This window comes from Anser cygnoides, chromosome 2 (genome assembly GCF_040182565.1).
Source record: "Anser cygnoides isolate HZ-2024a breed goose chromosome 2, Taihu_goose_T2T_genome, whole genome shotgun sequence".
Lineage (NCBI taxonomy): Eukaryota > Metazoa > Chordata > Aves > Anseriformes > Anatidae > Anser > Anser cygnoides.
In genome coordinates, this window is record NC_089874.1 from 130,119,872 (window position 1) to 130,144,018 (window position 24,147).

Consider the following 24,147-nt stretch of genomic DNA (forward strand, 5'->3'; position numbering starts at 1 on the left):
ATATATCCCTGAAGAGTTTGTTCTTCTGATACTTTTTCTCTCTAGGGAGAGATTTTTATCATTTTACAATCCTTCCACTGTGACAGTCTGATGACTCCCACTACGGCATTCATGAAATTATTACATATCAACATTCTTAGAATTATTTCTTAGAATAAGAAAGAGAGGATTCAGCTCTAGATTCAGATACCAAAATTTATATATTTAATTATGTGTAGAAAACTAAGTTCCCATTACAGTGGAGCCCTGGAGAGAACCATACGAAATGCAGACATCTTAGCTTATGGTATGACAACCGGCATTCTAGACTTGTGACTGCACTGACTAGACCTTCCAGTGGTTATAATGGAAGAACAGGCTTGTCCTGCACAGGAAGAGACTACGGAGGTATCCGAGATTGGATCTGAATACCACCATCAGCTGCCCGAACACAAGCACACCGTATCATTAGGGATGTGGTCATGTACCTGTGAGATATCTGCATGATGTGACACAGGACTCCCCCACAGAAATCACAAGTTTCCCATGAATAGCTGTAATCCTGGTGGATTATCAAAAATAATACGCTGACTGAACCCTGCTTTTAGAGATTTATTCAACTGACTAAGCATAGATATGCAGGGACGTTTGAAATGCTCTATAGCACCTTGTCTGGCCTCCAGCTGCCACTCTGGAAAGGAATCCTCTAGGTCTTCTGCCAAATCTGCCAGTCCCACGTGGATATCTCAGAAATCCTACTGAGTGTCGTCCCACCTGCCACAGTATATATGTTTGAGAAGACATCTGCTTTGTACACAGCTGTGCATAAAATCTACCTTTGATGCAGAAAGCCTCAATAATTGAAATTTAGCAAAATAAGCTAATTATATGCCTGAATTCATGAAAAGACATTTTTCCACAGAATAATCTGAACTCTACCTTTTCCAGGCTACTAGCTGATGTAATCAATGCTAGATTGGAGCCTCAGATGGATGAGACACTCTGTACAAACAGAAGTCTCCTTCTACAAGAGGTTCTGGTGGCAGAGAAGGACACCTAAAGGCCTGGACAATTTCAAACTTCATCCTCTTTCTGCAAATGAGGTAACTGGGTTGTATGACTGCAGGTATACTTCTGAAGACTGTCTCAACAGATTTGGTATTGTATCCTGCAGTGCAACCTACTCACTTGGAAATTTGGCTTATGTTCTCTACAGCTGTTCTTCTGGCTAGATTATCCTTTCTTTCCTCGAGACCATGTAACTTTTGTGAAATAAATTAAGCTGGGTGAAGATTTAGATTGCATTGCCAAACACTCAAAGTCGAGTAACCTTAGCTTCCAATCTGTTCCCTCTGATGCATATATTTATCTTTAACTTAGCATTTCTAGAAGAAACAAACTTTTCATTTTTATTCCATTCTTTCACCATGCAATCTTTTTTTCATCTGATCTGACCATTTTAGTAATTTACCCAACAATCGCACAGTCTATTTTCTTTTTAATCATTAGATTGAATTTGGAGAACATGATAGTCCACTGTGCAGCTAGCAGTTACAGATGGAGTTATCCAAAGGCTAATCCCTCAAACTTCCTTTTACCATGCCCCATTTTTAAAGTGCTGATTCATTATTTATGGCACTGGTCCACAGGACTGATATACATAATTTCAGAAGCAACCAAGCCTAAGCAAACAGACCTATGCAGCCTAAGGTAAGTACCCAGCAGGATAACTACTGACCCAGTAGGCAGGAAATACTTGCACACTTAGGGAGATGCCCTGTGCTTTGTGGCCTGGCAGCCTGGCTGGCTCTAGAAGAGGCAAGAATATGCTTCCTCTCTGTCTGATGTTGTAAAGAAACGTTCACTAACAAGAACTGTGCTCAGAATGACAGAGCTGTGAAGAAAGAAACAAGGAGGAATGGTCTGCGCACCCCTTCCCCTTGTAAGGGAAGCACTGTAACAAAGCACACAGAAGCTGCAGTTTATCCCAGGGACATTACCACTTTGCGTGACATGTACTTATAGAACACACCATACAAATTTCCCAAAACCAAGCAAGAAACTGCTTTAATTATTTTATTCCCATCATTTAGCTTGTCATTGTTTTTCTTTTTCTTTGTTCCTATGCTTCACAAGTGTTATTAATTTTGAAAGATTTTTTATTTTTTTTTAAATAAAGGTTTTTCAAGCTCTCTAGATTGTGGTGAGACACATTTTAGGGAATTTTATATGGTAAGCAAATAACTTCTGAACTCTTCCACAAAACAAGGGTTGTGTTTTGTGATCTCTTTGACACTACTTTCCATACTGAAACATCAAAAGCTGGTGTTCAGTTTCTAGTGGTTTTATTTCTTGGTTGAAAACACTTAGTTTGGCATAGTCTGTAAGATATAATTTCTTTTCTGTCATTTACAGCTATTCTACATTTGAAAATACTGCAGGACAATTAAGCTTCAGGGATGATTCTTTTCAGCTCTAATTGAAGACAAAATAGCTTACAAGACAAACAAGCATTCAGTGGCACGACAAGGCAAGCTGGATGACTATGTAGGCAGAACTGCTATCTCATTTTATTGTTTAATCGCTTATTTTATTGTTTAATGGCTTAAACCAACTGCATGCTCAGGGATGCGATGGAGTATTAGTTCTAGCACTGGCTATTGCTATGAGTAGTACACACATTTCATCCTCAGTTATGCCAATATTTTTCAAACCTGCCCTACTGTTTGGCCTCTTCTGAGTAGCTTGTCAGTGCCAAATGGTGGGCTGACAAATGTACACGAGATGCAAACTAAATCAGTTAGCAAATGGTCCCTGAAACCACCAGCACTTACTTCCCTAGAGTCCATTTATAAAGTTTTCAGATAAAAGAAGCCATACAAATGCAATGTTCACCATGTTAGCTTTTCTGCAATGTACACTGCCTGAACTAAAAGCTCCTCACATGCCTTTATTTGAGAATTGCTCGTAACTCCAACTTGTCAGGCTTTAAAAAGAAAGCATATACCTGGTTAATTTTGAATGCCAACAAGTCTTCCCCACCCCCCCATCCCCCCTTTTTAACTATAATTCAGTAGTTGAACCCTTTATTAACTACAAAGTAGTCTAACATGGCTGCATTCAGGGTTGATAAGGTGAGCTTTTAAAAAAAGCTGTCAGAGGCCATCAAGCTTCCTAGTACCAAACTTGTATGGATTCTACTGGAATAAAGATAATCTGGAGAAGACTCACAGGTTGTCTCATCAGAGATGAAAAAACTTTAAAGGTCTTATCTATACCGTGAAACAAACTGCAGTGTACAGATACCCAGCCTACCAGAGGCCTAAGCTGATAAATCCACGTGATTGAGCACAGACCATACAGATTTCATCAGCTTGGGTGGAGATGCAATGTAATAACAATGGCCCAGTGATGTTAACCTAGTGAGTACCACATCCACTAGCTTGAGTGAAAAACCATGTTAGTACATCCATCCCTCATCCACTTCAAGCAGGACTGTATTTTAACTGTTTAGGTGCTGCTAAGAGGGGAGCAGATTCCTTATTTAGCACAGGGAGAGACTCACCCAGGGCTGCCCTGGCGTTACACAGCCTTAAACGCCTTACCCTGTGCCATGCTGAGAGGTTTGTGTGTGCAGTCATGGAGCCTGCCTGCCACTTGCAGCTCTGTAACCTTCCACCTGCGCTGCCTGGCCAGTGTTTTCCAGTTTGGCTGGCTGGATTGTTCCCTTGCTATTCTCTCCATGCTGCTATTCTCAAGGCCTCACACCTGAAAATACTGATAACATTGATATTCAATTTGATAGTTGAATCTGCACCATACCATAGTCCTCCTCTCCTCTGTCCTCTCCCCTTGGCAATAACTTTTGGTATATATTTGAGCACTGGAACAGGCTGCCCAGGGAGGTTGTGGAGTCTCCTTCTCTGGAGATATTCAAGGCCCGTCTGGATGCCTACCTGGGCAGCCTGCTCTAAGGAGCCTGCTTTGGCAGGGGGGTTGGACCCGATGATCTCCTGAGGTCCCTTCCAATTCTGTCATTCTGTGATATTACTGAGCCCAGCAACATGCATGCACAAACCTCAATAAGCAGTTGACATTCAACACCTGCCCTGATGCAGCACCACCACTATCATAAACAGGAACAACCAACAGGGTTGTGAGCAGGTCATTGTAAAAACCACAGAATAACTACGGGAAAAGCAGAGGATGTTCATAGAGGATGCACCATCACTTCCCTTTCAAGCTGGCCAGTGGGAAAAGTTTCCCTTTTTCTTCCTCTCCCTTGTTTTCCTTTTTTTCTCCCATAAAAGTAACTTTCACCTTCAGCATCAATTTATGCTGTCAGCTGCAGACCTTACAATTGCATTGCTGCATTTTGTGTGTAAACCTCTTCCAACATCCTCTGTGCTAACACTCCCGCTGCCCATATACATATTATACATACACTCTACTCCATGTGCAAGTGTAGTTCTCCTGACCCCTCTCTCGTGACAGTCTTGTGTGACTAGGTGAGGAGACATTTAAGGAGAGATGTTAGTCAAGCTGTAACTTCTCCCTTCCTCTTACCCCCCAGCTGATTAATTTCTAAGCAGCTTATCTGCCAGGACTAGAGGCAGAAAAATTGCAGGGAAATACAGGCTGGGCACAATGGAGGAGGAGGAATAAAGGCCACCTCAGCATAAATCATTTTAAGCTGACATGGAAGCTAGCTCTCAACTTTGCATGCAAATAGCAGCTCTTAGACGACACTTCCATGAGTTACTGAAAAGGATCTTTTGTGACACTTGAAACACTAGACTTCACTGGTCTAAAGATGTGGGATGAACTCAGTACTTTATTTTTCCCCCCTCAAGTAATTTGTCTTGCCAGAATCAGAGTCCCTTAGTACAATCTCTTAACCTTAATCTGTATTTTAAAATATTTGAAAAGCACATTTTTTTTAAACAGAGATCAGTAGGAAATTTAGTTTAGAGTATAAAAGACCAAAATGGCTTCCAACTTTCTGCATATTTAGTATCTGTTTTAATAACACAGCTGTTTCCTCAATCTAGAGTCAGAAACTGATGAAAAGTACTGATTGTAGCATCTTACCTACATTATTTTTCAAAACAAGTTTATAAACAGGCGATGTGGTCTCCATTTACTCGGGAAGTCCAACACTTCTATCCTATTACTCCATTGCTAAAAGTCAGCAAACAAATTCCAAATACACAATGGCAGCAAGTTATTTTAAAATGTAATAAATGTAAATACCATCCTACAGAAACAAAATACAGCTCCTGTGCTTCACTAACTATTGTAACAGATCTAGAACTGCCTTCAAACTTCCTCTGGTCAGGGCGGGCAGAGATCCCGAAGGAAAGGACCCTGTGCATTAAGGTGTCCGTGATGTGTGACGCAGCGAACCCAAGCAGCTTTCAGAGCCGTGATGTGCTGCACAACCCCCTTGGCTGCAGGGTCAGCCCAGCCACCTCGCTGCAGGAGAGGAGCCTGCAGGCAGCTCTCCCTTGGCATCTCCGCGGCCTTGCCTTTATCTACCAGTGCAGCAGGAAGTTCTCATGAGAATGACGTTCCTGTTTTGACTGTAGAAATAACAGAGTTGTCTCCTTGTATGGAAACCCTGTAAAAGTTTGAATGACCTAAAAGGGGAGTCTCTGCTACAGATGAGGTCTGCATGATGTGTTGCACGTGGGTTGGAGACCTGTTTCATGCCACACCACTCGGGGCTCCCAGCATCTAAAGGGACATAAGATTATCTGCGCTACTCTCTTACAGTGTTTGCCCTAAGAAATAGCATCTAAATGATACCTTGTAAGTACCTTTCTTACTGGGATCATAACAGACCAGCAAAACAAGGTGGTGAACAATTATTTCCAACTTAGGACAAGTCCCTAGACATTACAGTATGGCACCATTTGTCTTTCATCTGGTATGACTGTGTGTGCAGGTAGCTATATGTACAGGGTGCGCGTGCACATGCAGACAGACAGTTATTTACCTATTAGTTTTAGTTATTTATTAATTTAGTATCCACTACATTATTAATCATTCTGCAGAGGCTGCTGTATTCAACTAAGTAAAATGGGGCAGACAAGCAGAGATTTAGGCTTCTTGTCCCACCCTACCTATTTGTTTTCTGATCAGAAAAATCAAATACCCTTGCTGCTGCCTAATGCACCTAGAACAGTAGTGTTCTTGTACCACTGCACCCTAACATAGGAACAAAGTTCAAGAAAGAAGCAAACAACGATTGCAGTAGACATGCTATTCTTTTTCATTTAAAGAAAAAAAAAATCTTAAAAGTTAGCAACTGCTAAGTGTTTGGAGGTTCTGTTTCCATGAATATGTTTCAGTAACTAAGATCAGATTCTGGAAGTCCACATTTCGTTTTTTGCTAACCTGCATTTTTTCCAGCCTAGCCTTTTTATCTGTTAGTCGAACTAATATCATTATAAAAGCAATTAAAATAAATGTAAGATTTCTAAATATCAACAAAACTCATTTTAGGCACCACAGCCAGCTATTTAAACCTGATATATGTGAGTGGTGACTCTAGTCAGCAGCAGTAAGAAATACAAGTAATACAATAATCAGACAATAATCTGTACAGTAATGACAGTTTTCTTCCAGTTTTGTTTGTCTGTTTATCATTTACAATTCAGGTATTGTTCCCATAAAAAATCAGAATGAAATGCTACAATACAAAAGTTACCACAATTTAAAAATCTAGGGGAAAAAGAAAAATAAGAAGCCAATTGAAGTATTTTCCTTAGACTATTATGAAATGCTGTCTTTTCATTTTGCATTTTCACTTCAAACTCCCTAATTTTTAAATATTGCTATAAATTCAACTTCTAACAAAAGAGTAATTTTGAGCAAAAACACTTCTCCAGCAATCATAGACTCATTCTTTTTTATAGTTACGAGGTATATAAAAATTATTAGGGACTCCATTATGTAAACCCTCTACAAGAAAGGCAAAATCTTTCACTGCAAAAATATTCTGTTGGAAATTCCTGATCAGTTTTTGTTGTTGTTGTTGTTATTACACTTTGCATTAATTTTGGAACTTCAGCCCAAATACAAAAGAGGTGATCAAATATAGTTCCTCTAGGGGGAAAAAAAAGGGGGGGAGGGGGGCATGCACGAACTAAAATCTATTTCAGAGAAATAGCCCTTGGGATTCCAAAAAATACATATATTGCCTTAAGTTACTTCTGGATTGTTGCATTAGATACAAATTACATTTAATTCAGGATGAATTAGAACAGTTTTTCCATCTGTACTAAAATCATACAAACCCCAAAGATGAAGATGTTTCAAAAATTTAGAACATTTTTCAAGAAGAAGAAATTTCAATGATCATTTAAGAAAACTATTTCTCCCAATTAAATTTTCATTTTTTTTTATTCTTTAAGAATTTGACAGTTTAAAAACAAATTTTCGAATACTGTCTTTTCAAAGATTACTCCAAGTTACTACAGTAATTACAGCATTAATGGAGGGCTCTTAATATAGATTTCTAAACTGTAAAGTCTAAACTGTAAAGTAAAGGATTTTTTACTCATCAACACTGAAGATTAAGGAACTTAGATAGCTAATTTCACAGAATGGTAAAAATATGGAAACTTGACACCGGTTTCAAGCCCATTTTCAAAAAAACAGCCCTTCTAATTTTATAAACTACTTCTAAGAAAAGAGCGCTTTATTTCCAGTGCTACAGATTCTAATCAAATGACACAAAATATCAGCAAAAAAAGGAAAACCTCTCTCTGAGGATAATGTTCTGCCTCCTTACTGCTACGCCTGGAGACCATAACTCCAGTTTGCACACTGAAAAGTAGAAACAGTTATTTTACATGTCTTTATTCCTTTTGATATGCTTTAGGCACCCGTCTTCTTTAAGAAGGAGGTTGTGTATGCTTCTAAACGAGGCTGAACAGACTCCCCTTAGTAATGTCTTAGTTTTATTTTCCTCTGAAATAATCTATAAAGTTTATAAAGATTTAGCACACGTTAATAAGGAAGCATGAAATAATAGAAAAAGTACAAACCTCTGATTGTACATGCCCCGAAAATTATAATTTGCTCTATAATTGGGGATTGGCTTTGGATCTAACGGCCTGTAGATGGCAGGCTCTCCTCTTTTCATAGCCAGACCATTCAGCTCTACTGTTGGAGTTATACTGCCTGGAAAAAACAAAGAGTATACGTAAGGCACTTACATTACAAATACTGCAAAACACACATGCAGGATTGAAAAGAGCAGCAAGAGAGCTGTAATACACTCAGGAGGTATTTTTATGCTCTTAAATTAAAAAAGAAGCAGATACAATGATATTTCACCTTCTTTAAATCATGGGAATATAGGTGCCTGCTTAATCAAAAGCAATGAAAAAGAACATTTAAACCTTTATCTCAGTGTATTCTCTATGCAGTTTCAGTAGATAAATCTTCACAGATGAATGAGAAAGTCAATGCTATAATCAAGCTGGTTATTCACCTTTCCAAAGTGCTTATGCATTATGACTGTTTCTGAAACTATAAATGTTTCTTTCCACTGAACACCATTAAATAAAACCAAAAATCAAACAAAGAGGCATTGAAACGAAGAAGTAGTAATATGCATTACTGTAGTCATTTGGTAATGTTACAATAGAAGTTAGAAAAAACTTTTTCTTTGCAAGACTTGAAACCCCAAAACTACGACTGAAAGTTAGTGATCTAACTAACGGGAATGTTCTAACAAACTGGAAATACAGCTACTGGACATTAATGTTACTACAGCCATCTACTGGTAACAGAATATAAAAATAGCAAACAGGCACCACTTGCCCACTTGCATCACCTCCAAAAATTCCAAACACGAAGCTACGCTGCAGCTTCATTAAAATATTTTTTTCTCAAAAATAAAATGTTTAGGTACAGTATTCTCCACTTCTCTGTTGTACGAAAACCCTAAAGGAGCTAAATGCACATCTGAATAAAAAGGAGCTAGTATTTACTTAAAATATTTTCTTAGCAGTTTCAAATGAATCTAGTCTTAAAACAGTTACAATGAAAGTGCCAGTCTGGCCTTACAGCTTTATATGCCTAATGATGAAAGTTTGTATGCAGTATTTATTCAAAAACTTTTGTCCACTACAGTTTCGGTATTTTACAGAGCAAAGAATAACTGTGAATTCAACTCTGTATCAAAAATGCAAAAATGTCATTTTTATTAGAAGATACTTGTGCATATACAGTATACCTTTCTTAAAGCAGAATTACAGTATTGTGTGATACACGTTTTAATGAATTCTTTTAAAGCCTACTTCTTTTGTTATCACCTTTTCCCTTTACAAATATGCTAAAAGCCCCAGAAGGCTAGAAGCTGAGTGATACTCTGCAATGTCAAGAAACAAATCCAGGATCCTTTTGTATAGAGATCTGAGCCTCCTGTTTCCTACACAGCAAAAGTCACACTGTCTGCAAAGGACACAGGGTAAAACCAGTGTCCTGGAGAAGCAAGGCATTGATCTCCAAAAGAGCAAGAGGATACTGTCACATCACTTGCAAACAATCCTTAATGCCTAATGCGCTGGATAATACTCATAAGCTCTCAAGAAAGTTAGTCCTGCTTTCTTCCTGAACAGAGGTTAACGGCAAAATGACTCCACTTTACAAAAGTGCCTGAAATATTTTATGTTTTTTAAGGGATAGTTGAACCAAAGGGAAATAAAAAGAGAAGAGGGGAAAAGGGAAAATATGAAAGTGTAAAAAGGAAAAAAATAATGGAAGAATCCATTTTTTCCTCACCGGTTACTTTCTTTTATATTAGCGTGAAATGAAGCTAGGAATAATTCTTTTTCCAATTAATTTGCTCAAACCAGACAGAACAAATCACCGAGGATGTAGCTGAGATGTGTACCTCAAAAGGCCTTGCATGCATAGAAGGCAACTCACAGGTAACAACTTGAAATGAAGGATGCAAGACAGAAACCTATGTTCTTTTAATTGCTCAAACAATTTCTAAAGCTGTTTGAGGGCTTTCTGAAAGCATAGACTGCTAAGAAAGAAAATCTGTCATGCAGGAAATTACCTCTCAAAGCTGCCATGCCAAAACCTGACCTTATATTTACACCACAGATATAATTTCATAGGATTGGACTGGATAAAATTTGGCTCTTCCATTGGAAAATCAGCAAAAATAACTTCCCCCCAAAAAAGAACAGAACTTTACTATGCTAATAACAGTCAGTTCAATCTGTTTTTGTCTTCTCTGTCTATGGTTGATCACATACAGTCACTTTGTATACAGCTGAATATTATGTAAATAATATTCGCTTAAAATTCAATTGTTTTAAGTATGTGCATTAAAAACTCTCCTGTGCAAACTCACTAGAGGTTCTTTATTAACTATCTTACCTGTAAAACAGCGACATTGATTCTCATCCACCAATTAAACCTATATCTTGTACCACTAATAAATAAGTTTAACCATATTTCAACAGTTCAACATGATATATTATGCAGAGGAAATTGTCATACCTGGATTATTGTTAACATTATTTTTGGGTGGTCTAGGAGTTGGCTTGGGAAGGGTAGTTTCATTCAATGCTTTGCTAGCAGCAGCATGTTGGGCCTTTTTAATACTGCTTCCTTCAGCCTCCCATGTCTGTTCTCCAAGAGTCAGTTGCACTGTGAACATCTTCAAGACAAAGAACAGGTAAAAACTGGCAAGATTATCACAGCAGATCAGATCAATCTGTATGAAAGTCTATGGGCTTGAAGAGAAAATGTACCCTCTTTTCATTGTAATACAACTCTCAGATAACACATCTGATTCTTACAGAGATCAGTGGGTCCTTAGCAGAGGGCAACATTTGGCCTTATAGATGACAAAGTAAAATAGCATAATGCTAGCATCAACTATGAAAGAAGAGAATACTATTTAAACCAAGTAATAACAACCATGCAAACCAGTCCTTTGTTCTTGGATGACTACATACAGGTCAGTTCAGGTGACATTGCTTTATGTGTTTAAACAGTCACTTTTGCTTGTCAATAACAGGTAAAGATCTCTACTAAAAACACAATTTTGTAATAATTCTGAATGGATATAAATAACTGTACACTCTTCAAGAATTTTGAAGAGAATTTGGCCCAAATACTTCTACACAGTTAAAAAGATTTCCTGCGTAACCTGATTTCTGAAAAAAGAAACCGTATTGCTAGGGCAGTCACAACTCAAACATATTCAACAATATAAGGTAAGAAAGAAAAAAAGGTTTTATCTTTTTGAATGACACTGCAGTTTTTCGATGTCGATTCTGTAGTGGACAGGAACTGTAAATTCAGAGTTCAGAAACTGACTGCTGATAAAACCATATACATTTCAAAATCTGTGATAAAGGATTATTTCAAGCAGTATCTATGCTATGCAAGCTGTGAAGATAAATCTCAAAGCATATTTAAGATACTACATAGAGTATATCTTCTGTATGATATGTATATGTTTTGTTTAAATTTGAGCATCTAACAAAGAGAGGATAAAAAATAAGAAATTATGTCTTTTCCATATGAATACCAAATATATAAAGCAGGATTTCATTGCCAAATATACATGGTAAATGAAGATATACCTACCTGAGAAAATGGGCTAACTTACTTGAAGCAACACAAAGAAATGCACATATTAGTGTCAGTAGTATACAAAGCAAATGTTTTATTTGGATAGTTATTTGCTCTATACTTTTTAAAGTGACTTAAATTTGCTAGATTCAGAACCAGGTATCTAGGGATAGGCAGGATGTATAGCCCTTAAATCTGCCTTCACATATATTTTTATTTAGCAAGTACCTGCACACAAGCATTTGAACACAAATATGTTATGCCTCCCAACACACGCACGTAGTACATTTGAATTGAATTCTATAAATACATGCTTTTATCTTAGCTACAGGCCTGAATTTTTGCCCACTGTAAGTTTCAGAAACACAGTGCAAGACTGTGGATCACAGCGCCTAGCACCATTTCATTTTTTCACAGCAGTCATGACAATTTCCTTGTAAACAAGGGGGAAGCAAAAAAGCTAGTCTCTAAATGTTGCATCCTGTCAAGTGCTACCCCTCAGACTTTAAAGTTAAGCTGGGTATGAGAGCTAAATACCCATATCTTATATACATTATCTATGAACATACATCCTTATTACTAACAGAACTGAAAGAAATTATCAGTGTAGTATTTTCACAGGGGGAGAATAATCTTGAATTTCAATAAAAATATATTTGGTAACAGCTACTTATCTATCTGTAATTCCCTTCTTAGTGCTTAGAGCAATAAATTAGAACAATTTAAGTTAAAAAAGGGCTTGCTAAGTAAATTTCTGGAGCTGGAGCTCTAGTCTTCTCACTTATCCCATCTAAGAAAAACCTCCTGAAAAGAAAAAATTAAAAAATGTATGTCAGAATTTAATTAAACACATAAAATTGGCTAAAAAAAAAGTCTGGAGTAGCCAATGAATAAAGATTCTAAGTTCTCAGACCCAAGCTGCCAGTTCTGCTACACAGGCATTTCTCACCAGTTTTTGTGGAAGTTTTTATTCCTTCAGTCTAACCTAATTACCTGACGGCAACAGAGCAGAAATGCTAAGGCCTATCATGCCTTGCCCTTATTTTCATTCCACCAAGTTCCTGAGGTCTGACAATTTTTTCCTCCTCACTTCTTCTGCACACCAAACCCTCTCTCCTGCTTCCCAGCCTTTTGAAGTGCTATGTCCCTCAGCAATCTGCTCTTTTCTCTGTACCACTCTTAATTTCTTTCGCCAGTCTTTATTTTAAGTTTGTCTCCTGAGATGCCACTGACATAGAAGCACACAAGAAAGGATCAACCTGACAAATACACTTGAAAACGTAGTTAATGCTAACAAAAGACCTGATTTTTCTTATGATGAAGGATCTAGTTGGAGGGCAGGCTCCTAGGCATCCTAACCACACTGTCACTTCCCTCACAGCTCTGCTGTTTCTAGCTTCCCATTTCATCCTTGTTGTCTAAACCTCTTTTCCAAAGATGTCTAGAAAAAAAGGACATACAAATTTACTAGCATTTCTGGCCATGACACAGGCAGCTGTCCTGTAAAGCATGCCTCTGAAAATCACGAAAACCACTAGTGGACAGGAACACAGTTTGCATAAGAACAAAGCAAACTGAGAAACTCCTTAAATGGTGAACAGCAGCAGCAACACATCCTTTAGGTCATGTTTTCTAGAGCAGACTCAGCTCTGTTTCACATATTCTATCAGATAAATCATCACGTTGCTAGCAATACATTATCCAAAACTGCTAACACGGTCGTAGTTTCTGTGTCTCTGCTTTCCACAGAGCAAAGAAATACTAGTCTGCATAATCTTATTAATATCACTCTTGTTCTTCATCCTCTCCCCTCCTGTGTTGTTCTCACTTGCTGCACAGGCCCAAATTAGACTTAACATTCTTCTGAGCAACAACCAATCTGCACAGCATGTCACATTTTTTGATCACTATGAACATAATTAAAAGTAACGAGGTAAATTGAAAAACTGAAAAATTAAGAAACCCTTGTTAAATCTGGCTTTCAAAAGCGCAGCTAACACAGCCTCAAGTAATTTCAGTAATTCCAGTTCCTTTAAAAACAGTAACAAATATATCTGAACTACATCTTATCCCGCTGCACTGTAGTAGAAGTGTAACACAACTCATATCCCTTTACTGTTGAGAAATACAAACAGTGCCCACCACACCTTTTGGCATGACTGAAGCACTTAAATCCCAGTCATGGAAAAAAGTAACCAAATAAATATGCAGCAACTAGGTGAAAAGCAACAGAAAGCACATCAGATTTAACATGTCGCAACGTAAAACCAACCAGTGAATCACCTGGTCCTGAACGCTTCCAGGGGGAGGATGAGCACCTCAGTTGCCATTACTGATGGGCGACCCTAAGAGCTTGCTGATTCTCGGCAGCCCCGCACCTGCTGACATCATTTCCACCAGCATGCACAAAACCAGCCAAATCACACTGTCAGAAATTTGCATCAGCTCTGTGCTAGCCGACAACATAATGGGCAACAGAAACAAGGGCTGAGGGAAGAGCCCACAGCTAACTGAAACTGTTTACTGATCGTGAGAATATCCCTCCATGCTCCTTATCATCTGAAAACATCCTAATTCCTACCTATTAAATGAAGCTGGATATCCGAATTGACATGAGAACTGACAAGAATTAACTGCCAGCTCACTATAACCTTTAATGCTATGATCATATTAGGAGCCCTAATATCACTGCAAACCTTAAGGTTGCACAAAATTTAAAGGAAAGAACAATAAAAGAGTTTGTGCCCTCAAATGCGAGATCCAAAGGTACAGTATCAATGGACACAGAATCATATCAATAAGCACTTGAAAAATATCAATTGGACTATCTTCATAGTAACCTGCACTACCATGAAAAAAATTCAGAGGTAATTATCAGAGGCAAGCCAACTGGAGAGAAGGATTCACACAGCTTAAAAAGCAAAAACCCCATAGAGATTAACAAAGGGTGGTGATACTCTGCAAAGACCTTCAGAAGGTCTTTATAGAGACTAACAAATATAAACTCAAAGATTTAAGTCAAAGTAGGGTACAAAGGGATATAAAGGGCTCCAACAGAGTCACAAACATACTTTCTGAAAGCAAGAAAAATAAAGCAAACTCAAAAAAATGTTAGAAACCCTTTACACTAGAAACACGGTTGTGTTTGACAAGTGAACTTGTCGAGATCATGACATTATTCGTTCAGCATTTAATGTTTGGCTCATAACCTGGAAGTGTGCCCTTACCTTGGCATGAGCAGGCCCTCGTTCATTCAGAAGCTTATACTGGGGTTGAATTCTATTGAAACGGGCTAACTCATTTACCAGACACATTGGAGTTTTCTCTTTGGGGTTTGCCATGTTATCTTGGAGAGGAGCTGTAAATAAAGAGTCTGTAAAGTTCTTGTGGATAAATGTATTCTTCACAACTTTGCAAAACTTTGCAAAAGCACTAGTATGCTTAAAGAAAGAATACTTTGTCTAAAAAATAATTTTTGTACATAAGCTAAATACAATGTTTAAATACCATTTACATATTAATCATAACAGAATATGCATTATATAATGTTCATTTTGAATACATGCAATTAAAAATATTTTTTTTCAAAATGTCTCTATAGAAGATGACAGTGGAGATGGACATATACATATGCCACATTTTCTATGTCACCAAAATGTTAATTGTCAGGAGTATGCTTGTTATATGAATTGACTACTCTTTCAGAATGATTTCTCAACACTTTGAAGCAACACTGGATAGCATAAAGGTTGCAAGATAAATACAGCAGATGAAACACTGTGGTCCTCACTTGCTGGCCCTCCTTCCCAGTTCTCAATGCTTGTAATAAGTCACTCTCTGAGCACTCCCAAAGAACATCTCCCTACTCCCTCTTAAGGATTCTGTTCTGCTTTCTTAGACTATTTACTTCATGTATACTGCCTTAACATTTTTTAGCCTCCTCCTATTTCTTTTTCAACTTGTATTTATCCCCTACACATGCTTTCACTGCTTGCTTAACTTTTTAGGATAACATTTCTGTATTTAATACCCCGTGCAGCATAGGAACTACAGCATTTATTAGGCTACAAAGGAAACACCAAATACTGCCAAGCAGTCTAAAGACATTCTGTTCTAGGGAAGAGAAGTACACTTGGAGACCTTCCTGCACGACTAAAACTCCTCTGTAAAAGATACACTCAGAATTTGACAAAATAGACATGTTCTTTCCGAGTTTTTATACCATTAACCAACACTTTACTGTAAATCTGAGCTCTGTTAAAGAAACTTAATGTAGTAAACAGACAAGTTAGCTAAAACATTTTTCTACAGAATTTTCTTTCTTTACTTTTACCCTCCTTAAGACTTTTTTTTTAAATTAACACTGACGAACAGATTCACTTGAACAACAAAGAAAACAGAGCTGGACCAACATACCTGGTGAGTTGCTAGCGGGAGCAGGATCCACGGGGCCAGCAGTAGGACTGCTACAGCTGGCAGCCGGTTCCGAAATGGATCCATTCATGGCAGGTGGCAGACCCAGCGTGTTTGTAGTTGTTACTGGGAGGGGTAGCACCATAGGGGACATGGTAGGTCCGGACAGGTTTGCTGTAGTCTGCATCTTAACTTGTGCCATTGTCTATCGCTGTAATAAACAAAGTACTATGAGCAGGGCGCTTTGCGTTTTGAATGCCGAGTGACAGTATTGATATTAACAACACTTCTTTTTGCTACTGGATCTGGGTCACAAAACTAGTCACCAAAGTCATGGCCCTGCAAACATTACTTCCAAACTGATGCACGGAGAAACAGTTGTTGCTCGCAACCAAAGAACATGACTAAAGCAGAACCCGTGTGTCCTGGCTCTAGGTTTTGTTGCTCAACTGTGGGATGACCCTGCCTAAAAAACAGAAGGAAGAATGATTATTCTAGAATAAAATTCCATACAGATCTCCTGATGATGAGATTAGCACTCACCAGTTTCTCCAAGAGCTATCTCTATGCAACGAATTGTAGTAGCAATAGTTTTTCAAGTAACGTGCACACAAAACATCAAATAGGGCCACTAGAGAAAAACTCTTTTTTTTTCCTGCCTGTTACCAAACTAGAAAATAGATGAAATAAGAACAGAAAAAAAGGTTAAAGAAAAAGAAAAAGAAAAAAAAAAAGAAGGCAATAAAGCTTACTTATCCAGGTTACAGATGGAAATTACTCATCCAGACTACAGGTGTAACACTTCAATCCCTGTATAAATTACAAACACAAATACCACAGATTTCCCATATTTGCCTACAAAGCTGCGTATAAAGCCTTTACCTGGAATACGCCTGATACCAATTATCTCCCCCCACCTACCCAGCTGGGTCTCTGTACTGCCAATACATTTTCTCTGGCTAAGTCTGTACTCATAAGCGAAACAGGGTCAGAGCACAGCTCCTTCACACTATTTATTCACTGAGAGGATGCTCTTTGGCTATGTTTTGGCTACCAACAAAACCTCTTGCAAAAAACACATGGGAACAGTTCAGAGGACAGCCAGCATCCCAGGCAATTCACTAAAGCAAGTTCACAGGCAGTCATTATCCAGGGGAAAGCCACAGATTTCTCCTGTTGGCATCAAGAGCAAACAGGACGACCTAACACTGTCACCTGCTACTACTGAGTAACAAACACCAAGTATGGGTTTTGGGGTTTGTACACACTAAATGTAGTGGAGAGACAAATCCCATAGCAGCCAGGGAGCAGCCTGGTGACCAGGGACCTTTCCTGGCTGAAGCTCTGGTCCCTCTGGCCAGCGTGGAAGAGGACCCGAAGCTCGTCCTCCTCCTCCTCCACCACATGGAGCATCACTACCGACAAGCTCTTCGCTGCTTTTCCTGGGGTTATTCTCTCTTCTAAGCATAAAATCCTACCCAACACCTGAAAAAACTTTCTAATTAGTGTCTTATGGAAATGAGTATGACTCTATACATTTTTATGTGATTAAATCAGTATTTTCCACCCCCAAAAACCAGTTCAAAAATACCTAAGTATCTCTAGTTAGAAGGACACGGTTGGTTAAAATCCTGCATCATTAGATACACCATACAGTAAAACTTCATTATACAAATGCAGCTGTGCTAAAGTAAACTATATTACTGTGTATCTGTGCTTTGAAGACGACATTCAGATAGGAAGGACATTTTTATTACTTGGGGAAGATAGACTGATTTTAATCTCTAGAAAGGCAAAAGTAAAAAAAAAAAAAAAAAAAGCTGAGATGCAATCATTTGCCCTTTTCATAAACACCATGAGTAAAATGCTAACAGTGACAGAATTTAAAAATACATATGCAGTCAGCTGAGATACATTTAAACACTTTGTGTGCTCAAAAATAAGTATGAAATTCAGACTGCAAAAATTCTACTGTCATTTAACAGAAAGTGCCATACAACAGAGGAGTGCTGTTAGAGGGACCTCACGTAAAGATGGAGAAAGAGCATAGCTATACAATTCTTTGCTATACTGTGTGTTTAACTCTGATTCTACACATATTACAATTCAAAATGTTTCTTAATTATAAGTATCAAAGTAAATAATGGCACAATCAGGCCATGGTTATTAAATATTTTTTAAATTAAAACCACATAGAAAATATGAAAAATCATCACAATAATTAATGTTTAAGAAACACCTTAAGAGTATTCACAGCATTTTAGCTTGCATCTGTGAGTATAACAAAGATCACTCATGTAATACTGTATGAGATACTACTGAACGCCTATTCTCAGGCCTCGTCAGCTGTCAATTATCCTTTTGGCTTCCAGTATTGAATGTTTATTCTTCTTTTCAAGAAAGCAGAACATACCAATAATCAAATAAAAATCAAGTGTTGTATGAAGTATATTTATGGTTGTTATTGCTGTTATGTTGTATTGCTGTTTTAAAGGGATAAATCATAGGATTGATCCTTTTCTATTAAGGATAGAAGGCAGTTTGTTAATAGTATCAAGGAACAGGAAAAATGAACAAAATAAAGTTTAGGAGAAAAAAGATTCTTTGTACTTCAGTGAAGTATGCAGGAAATCTGAATAAAATCATAACGTATTAGATGTTGGTGTTTATTTTACTAGTTTTCTTAGATATCTAAAGCTGAAGAACTCCTACAAGAAACTACAGATGTTTTGCAAATTAATCTGCATAAACAGAGATGCCCAGGAAGTAAATATAAGTGCAAGGACTAACCCTTCAGTACATGAGATATGGAGATTATTGATTTGTAATCAGTTCTAAAATCCAATTAGAGAAAACAGAGAGAACACAGTTGACATGGTGCTGTAATGTCATTTTCACATTACCAAGCAAGTAATCTTTGATGTCATCACAAAAACGGGCAAAAACTTGCATGCTACATCTTCTCTTTACGTATATTTATACCAGTGTCATAGTATTTTACGAAGAGTGAAGCACAAATATTTTGCAGCCCCGCAGCCACGAGCACAGAACCGTTCACCACCACAAAACAAAATGTAGGACCTGGGGAGAGAGATTTTACCAAACTGGGCAGAGATAAAGCATGGCAACGTAATTAAAACAACTGTAAATCTGCTACGTGGATATTTTTGAAAAAGCCAGCATACACGAGAGGGATAATTTATTAGGCTATTATGAGTATGTCTGGAATAGCCCCCACACCTCATTTCAAGTGGCTAACCAGCTCACGTCTATGGGACTGCCACATCAAAGAGCCTACAAAGGAGTTTTTCTTTATGCTGCGCAATGGTTACAGACACTCGGATCTTTGTTGGATATCTTTGTTGTGCAGCTGCTGACTGCCGCCTTTGTTGCTTTATAAAGTCACCAACTACCACGCCAACACATCGCAGCAATGATATTACTTGCAGTCTTAATCGCATACGTGTCTACAGAGCTGAAGTCTGTAAGGCACGAGGCTGCAAAAGCTTATGGTGCCTTCTAAAATACAGCAACGTTTTTCCTCTCTCAGTCCAACCTGCCCAGATACACTAGAAATCCTCCAGCAGGCACTTAAGGGGAGCTAAATACACTATAACTCCATTTTTCTTATTTTCAGCTTTTGAAAGCATTTTCTATATAGGTAATTACACAGGTTTCATTAGACAGCTTGGTATGAAGTAGAAAGTTAAACAACGTGTAAGCTGTGATTTTTTCTCTCATGTTAAAAAACAGGAAAAAATCCTCTCACACTTTGAAGTGAAAATATTACTGTCAAATATTCCATTCATTTTTCCCGTAAGCTGGGAAATATGTTAGCTTAGTTACATTCACAGATTCAGAATATTTTTAACAAATGCAAACAAACCTGTGTCATGCTAAAAAGCTCCACATGGCAAAAAGAATTACTTCTTTTTTTTTTCTAATGATTATCATTTCCTGTGCTTTTCTGGAACACATCAGCTTATTTCCTTAAATCTTATGACATAAAATATGAATGAAATGCTGAGGTGAAATGATTCTTAGAGTATGTCAAACTAATCTAATAAGCAAAGAAAGACAAAAGCAGATAAGACAGCAGAGAAGGCAGAAACACGAGCAAAGAGTTTTCATGTTAAATGTACTTTCAAATTGTGGAAAAACTGAAAAAGCAAAATCTTGACTTGAAATAGCAGCTGCTGGGTAAAAAAGCAACACAGCTGGAGAAACTAATGACCTGAATAGAAAATGGAAGACTGAAGTTCATCTGTGCAGAATGTGAAAATACACATGAGCATGGTGCTACCATACTTTCACACTACTATGCCATACAACTAAATGTACACAATCTATTCCATGTACAGGTGTGTAACCAATGACATGTTACACTTACTTGCAAAGTGCTTTAAAAAAACTAAGAATTGAGGGCCAGATTACAAAAAAAAAAATCATTAAAAAATGACATATCTTTTACCTTACATACTTCCACTTCTATATTCAAATTAGTGCCTATTTTTCACAACAGTATCACACTAAGGACTCCAGGTCATTTTCTGCCGAATTGCTACTCAGCATGCTATATGCCATGTTTTGCTTGTGACGCTGACTGTTTTGCAGCTAATGAGACTTTGTTTTTGTCTTCCTTGAATTCCCTTTGAAAATAAAAAAAGAAAAAAGAAAGCAAACTGGAAAAAATGATGATTTAATTTTTTCAGGATTGCGCTGATTTCTACTTCTAGTTCTAAAATGTCTGCAGTCTCCTCCAACCCTGCTTTGCAGCATCCACAAATTTAACAAGTGTACTGTTTATTCTATCATCCACATTAATGAAAATATTGAAAGGCACAGGACCAGCATTATAACAGACTGTGGGCAGTGTCTAGCTAAGCAGCATCTCAATACCTTTTTTTTTTTCCAGACCAAGCCATTCTTTGGTTAGCAGCTTGTAAATGCAACTCTTTTGCCAAAAGTTCACAAGTCATCGAACCCTAATACAGCTAAAACTTTCCTAACCAAGGAGGGTTTGGGTTTCGTTTTAACCTAGAAATCCATTAAACTCTCCATTTTCCTGATATAACTTCATTCAATGTTACACAAAAGCATACAATACTGCCAAAAGGTTAAATGTTTATCCTCTGCCCTGCTTCTCACATTCGCAGTAAATATTTTGATACCAATGTGTCATCTATAAAGCTAAAGTATAATGTATGTATATGCATATTATATACATGTATGAAGTGTATATCTATGTGTGTAATATATATATGTATAAAAAGTACTACACAAGTCCTAAGCTTTCTGTATCTTCTTTTTCCTGTGGTACTGCTGCATCCAGCAGCTTACTTGGGGATGACAGAAAGCATACAGCTCTGCATTACCTTCCGAGCAGCTGCTAATTCAATCTTTTCTGTTCTATAAAATCAAATAATGAGATAGCCACACAGAAACAGTTTAGCAAGAGCATGACTTAAAGCAACAGCGAGCAGATGGCTATCTAGAATTACTAACAAAATTTATCTTGGGTATACATTTTAAATAGGCAAAATTGACAAACTGCGCGTGAAATCGGTGTGCACAGAAGTCTCCGTGTATCAGTGCTGGTCCCCACTCTGTTTGTGCTCCCCGTTTGTTCCTCCATCAATCTGACGCTTTTTGCCTTACGAGGGATGGCTTGATAACAGGCAGTGATCCAACGCCTCGCTGCCGCAGCAGAGGACGACCCTGTTTGTCCTCTCTCCCCCCCAGCAGAAAGCTAATAGCTCCCTGATAATTCACCTCACTGAACCTGCTCACATGAGAGCGAGGGAAAGATCAGCGGAGAGCCCGTGCCCGTACACGGAGGGCCATAAACCCATGACCTGGCGTGGGTGCGAGGAATCAGCCCTTTCAACTCGCGCTAATCAGCTTAGCATCCCTGCCAAACCATACACTCAAGTTCAGCTCCTTCACGCTGTCCCACATAAAACCCGCTACCTCAGCCCCAGTGATTCAACCTCCAGACACCTGTGGCATTTAAAACAAAAAAACAAACAAACAAAAAAAAACAATGGCCTACATTAGGGTGTGGTAATTTCACTGGAAATCTGGACACAGCTACAAGCTAGTTAACAAATAAGTAATATACCACAGCAAGTGAAATTAGGGCTTAAAAGCATGTTACTCTCCTGAGGCATAAGAAAAAATAAATCACTAACTTTTATTATTATTACGTTTATTAAACAATTTACAACCAAAGATAAAAATGCACACAGTGAGGAAGGTGTTACAGGTTACAGACTAATACTCAAATGCAAAAGAGCCGCAAGGCTTACAGAAAAGTTCACCCACTTGCTCAGCACGAAGCATGGTGGGGAGGCAGGAGCAGAAGCTGCAAAGTGCCTTCCCCGGCTTTCTGAACGCAACGGGAGGTGGCACACACAAATCCTGGAAGGCCCGGCAGACGCAGGCAGAACGAGCAGCTGCAGATTTCTTTGGGCTTTCGCCAGGCCAGAGCATGAAATCCTATCACACTTTCAGAAAATATAGAAGTTATTTTTGTCAGGGCATTATCATCCACAGAGGAATATCCTTTGCAAACTCCTATTTATGATCAGTGAGAAGTTTTCTGAAGAGTGTTTCATTCCTGGCTGAAAACTTGAGAGGCGGGAAGGTATTTTTAGAGGGAAAAAAAAAAATCTGCACTCACAATAATTTTCAGCCACTTCTTCAAACAGCAGTCAGCTTAACATACTTTTTTAATTACTACACGGGACAAGCACATTGAAACAAAAAAGGGAGTTCAGACTAGGAAGGCTGAGCTAGAAGCTGTTTCAACTTGCAGACTTCTTTCACCATGAAACTATACTGGTTCCCTAATCTCCAAGACTAAGTTGATCCAAGATGCTACATGAAGCATGAGAGTCCCTAAATCGATGACTAGGTTACAGTTACTTGGGAATACATCTTCCATCTGTCCCTCATTCAATCCTTCTGTAGCAGCCCTCCTTACAGTGGCACTGTGTAATTTAGAAAAGAAAGGAAGATTTCCAAAGAAAAACAAAACAGACAAATAAGGTAACTAATTATGGAATCAAAAGGCTCAGACTTTCTCAATAAACAAAGTGGTCAAAGCTGGGGATTTTTATTTTTACTTAATTATTATGTGTCAGCAAAGGGACTGGAACAGAAAAGGCTTGCCCTGCAATTGTGATAAGATTCGTACAATTTGAAATACACAGTATACACGAGAAAGGAAACAAATATAATAAGCAAACACTTTGGAACTAGTAAATTGCTTGAGCCACTACAGCAAAAGACAAGTGACTAAAATGAAAGATGTGTGACCTGCAGGGCCATCCACATGCACGGTGCATCTCACACGGGAACAGTAACCTGCACCTCGGTAGGTGCAGTAGCCCCTTAGCGGTCCGTCCACAGTTTACCAGCACCATTTGAGATGTCACAGGACGTCACACCTGGATACCTCAAAAAAGCAGAAGCCCTTTCTCAAAAGACCCATGCCTCATCTAGCACTGCACATGGCAGAAGGTTCAAATAAACCACGACATGAAAAGGCAATGAAATGGCATGAGGGTATGTGTTTGAACGAATGCATTACGCCACTAGTCGACACAGGCAAGGCAATCAACAAGTAGGCCTCTACCTGAGGCTGAATCACTCAGCTGAGTGACAGCTGACGACCAGACGAGGTAACTACCATCTCACTGCACTGGATGTCGAAATGCAGGCAACTGAAGCCTACTCAGTCTACTGTCAAACCTGTCTTAGACAAACAAGTGATCATGGACCTTATTAAAACTAACAGGCATAATTACAGAAGCAAATAAACTCCCATGAGAAGCGCTGCAAACAGAAGCGCCACACCTAATGTATTTGCCAAAGACTGGCATTTTCTTAAGGAATGACAGAAAATGCAGGGGTTAGGGTGCTGATTATAATTTGCACATGCAAACGTATACAGATTGTAAAAGCGTGTGAGAGGAGGACCTTAGCAGAAAGCAGAGGATGCTGACAGGAAGGACTGTGCATAACTCTTGCTCCTGCGGCAAGAGGAAGGCCGAAATGAAAATGCTGAGAAAGGAGCAACTTGGCCTGCACTGTATCCCACTGCACACAGCAAAACTGAATCACCCCAGGGCATCCACA

General features: G+C 38.4%; 1 protein-coding gene across 3 annotated transcripts in view; it reads right to left on the bottom strand.

The window, feature by feature from the left end:
• STAU2 (staufen double-stranded RNA binding protein 2) overlaps positions 1-24,147 on the bottom strand; it is a 168,124-nt gene that overhangs the window by 133,553 nt on the left and 10,424 nt on the right. For all 3 annotated transcript variants that reach the window (XM_066993092.1, XM_048077025.2, XM_066993093.1), the window contains exons 2-5: positions 16,009-16,216; positions 14,820-14,950; positions 10,510-10,669; positions 8,034-8,169 (exon numbers count right to left, since the gene is read on the bottom strand). In XM_066993092.1, coding sequence (XP_066849193.1) covers positions 8,034-8,169; positions 10,510-10,669; positions 14,820-14,950; positions 16,009-16,207 — 626 coding nt within the window. In that variant the 5' untranslated portion in view covers positions 16,208-16,216. The remainder of the gene's footprint in view (positions 1-8,033; positions 8,170-10,509; positions 10,670-14,819; positions 14,951-16,008; positions 16,217-24,147) is intronic.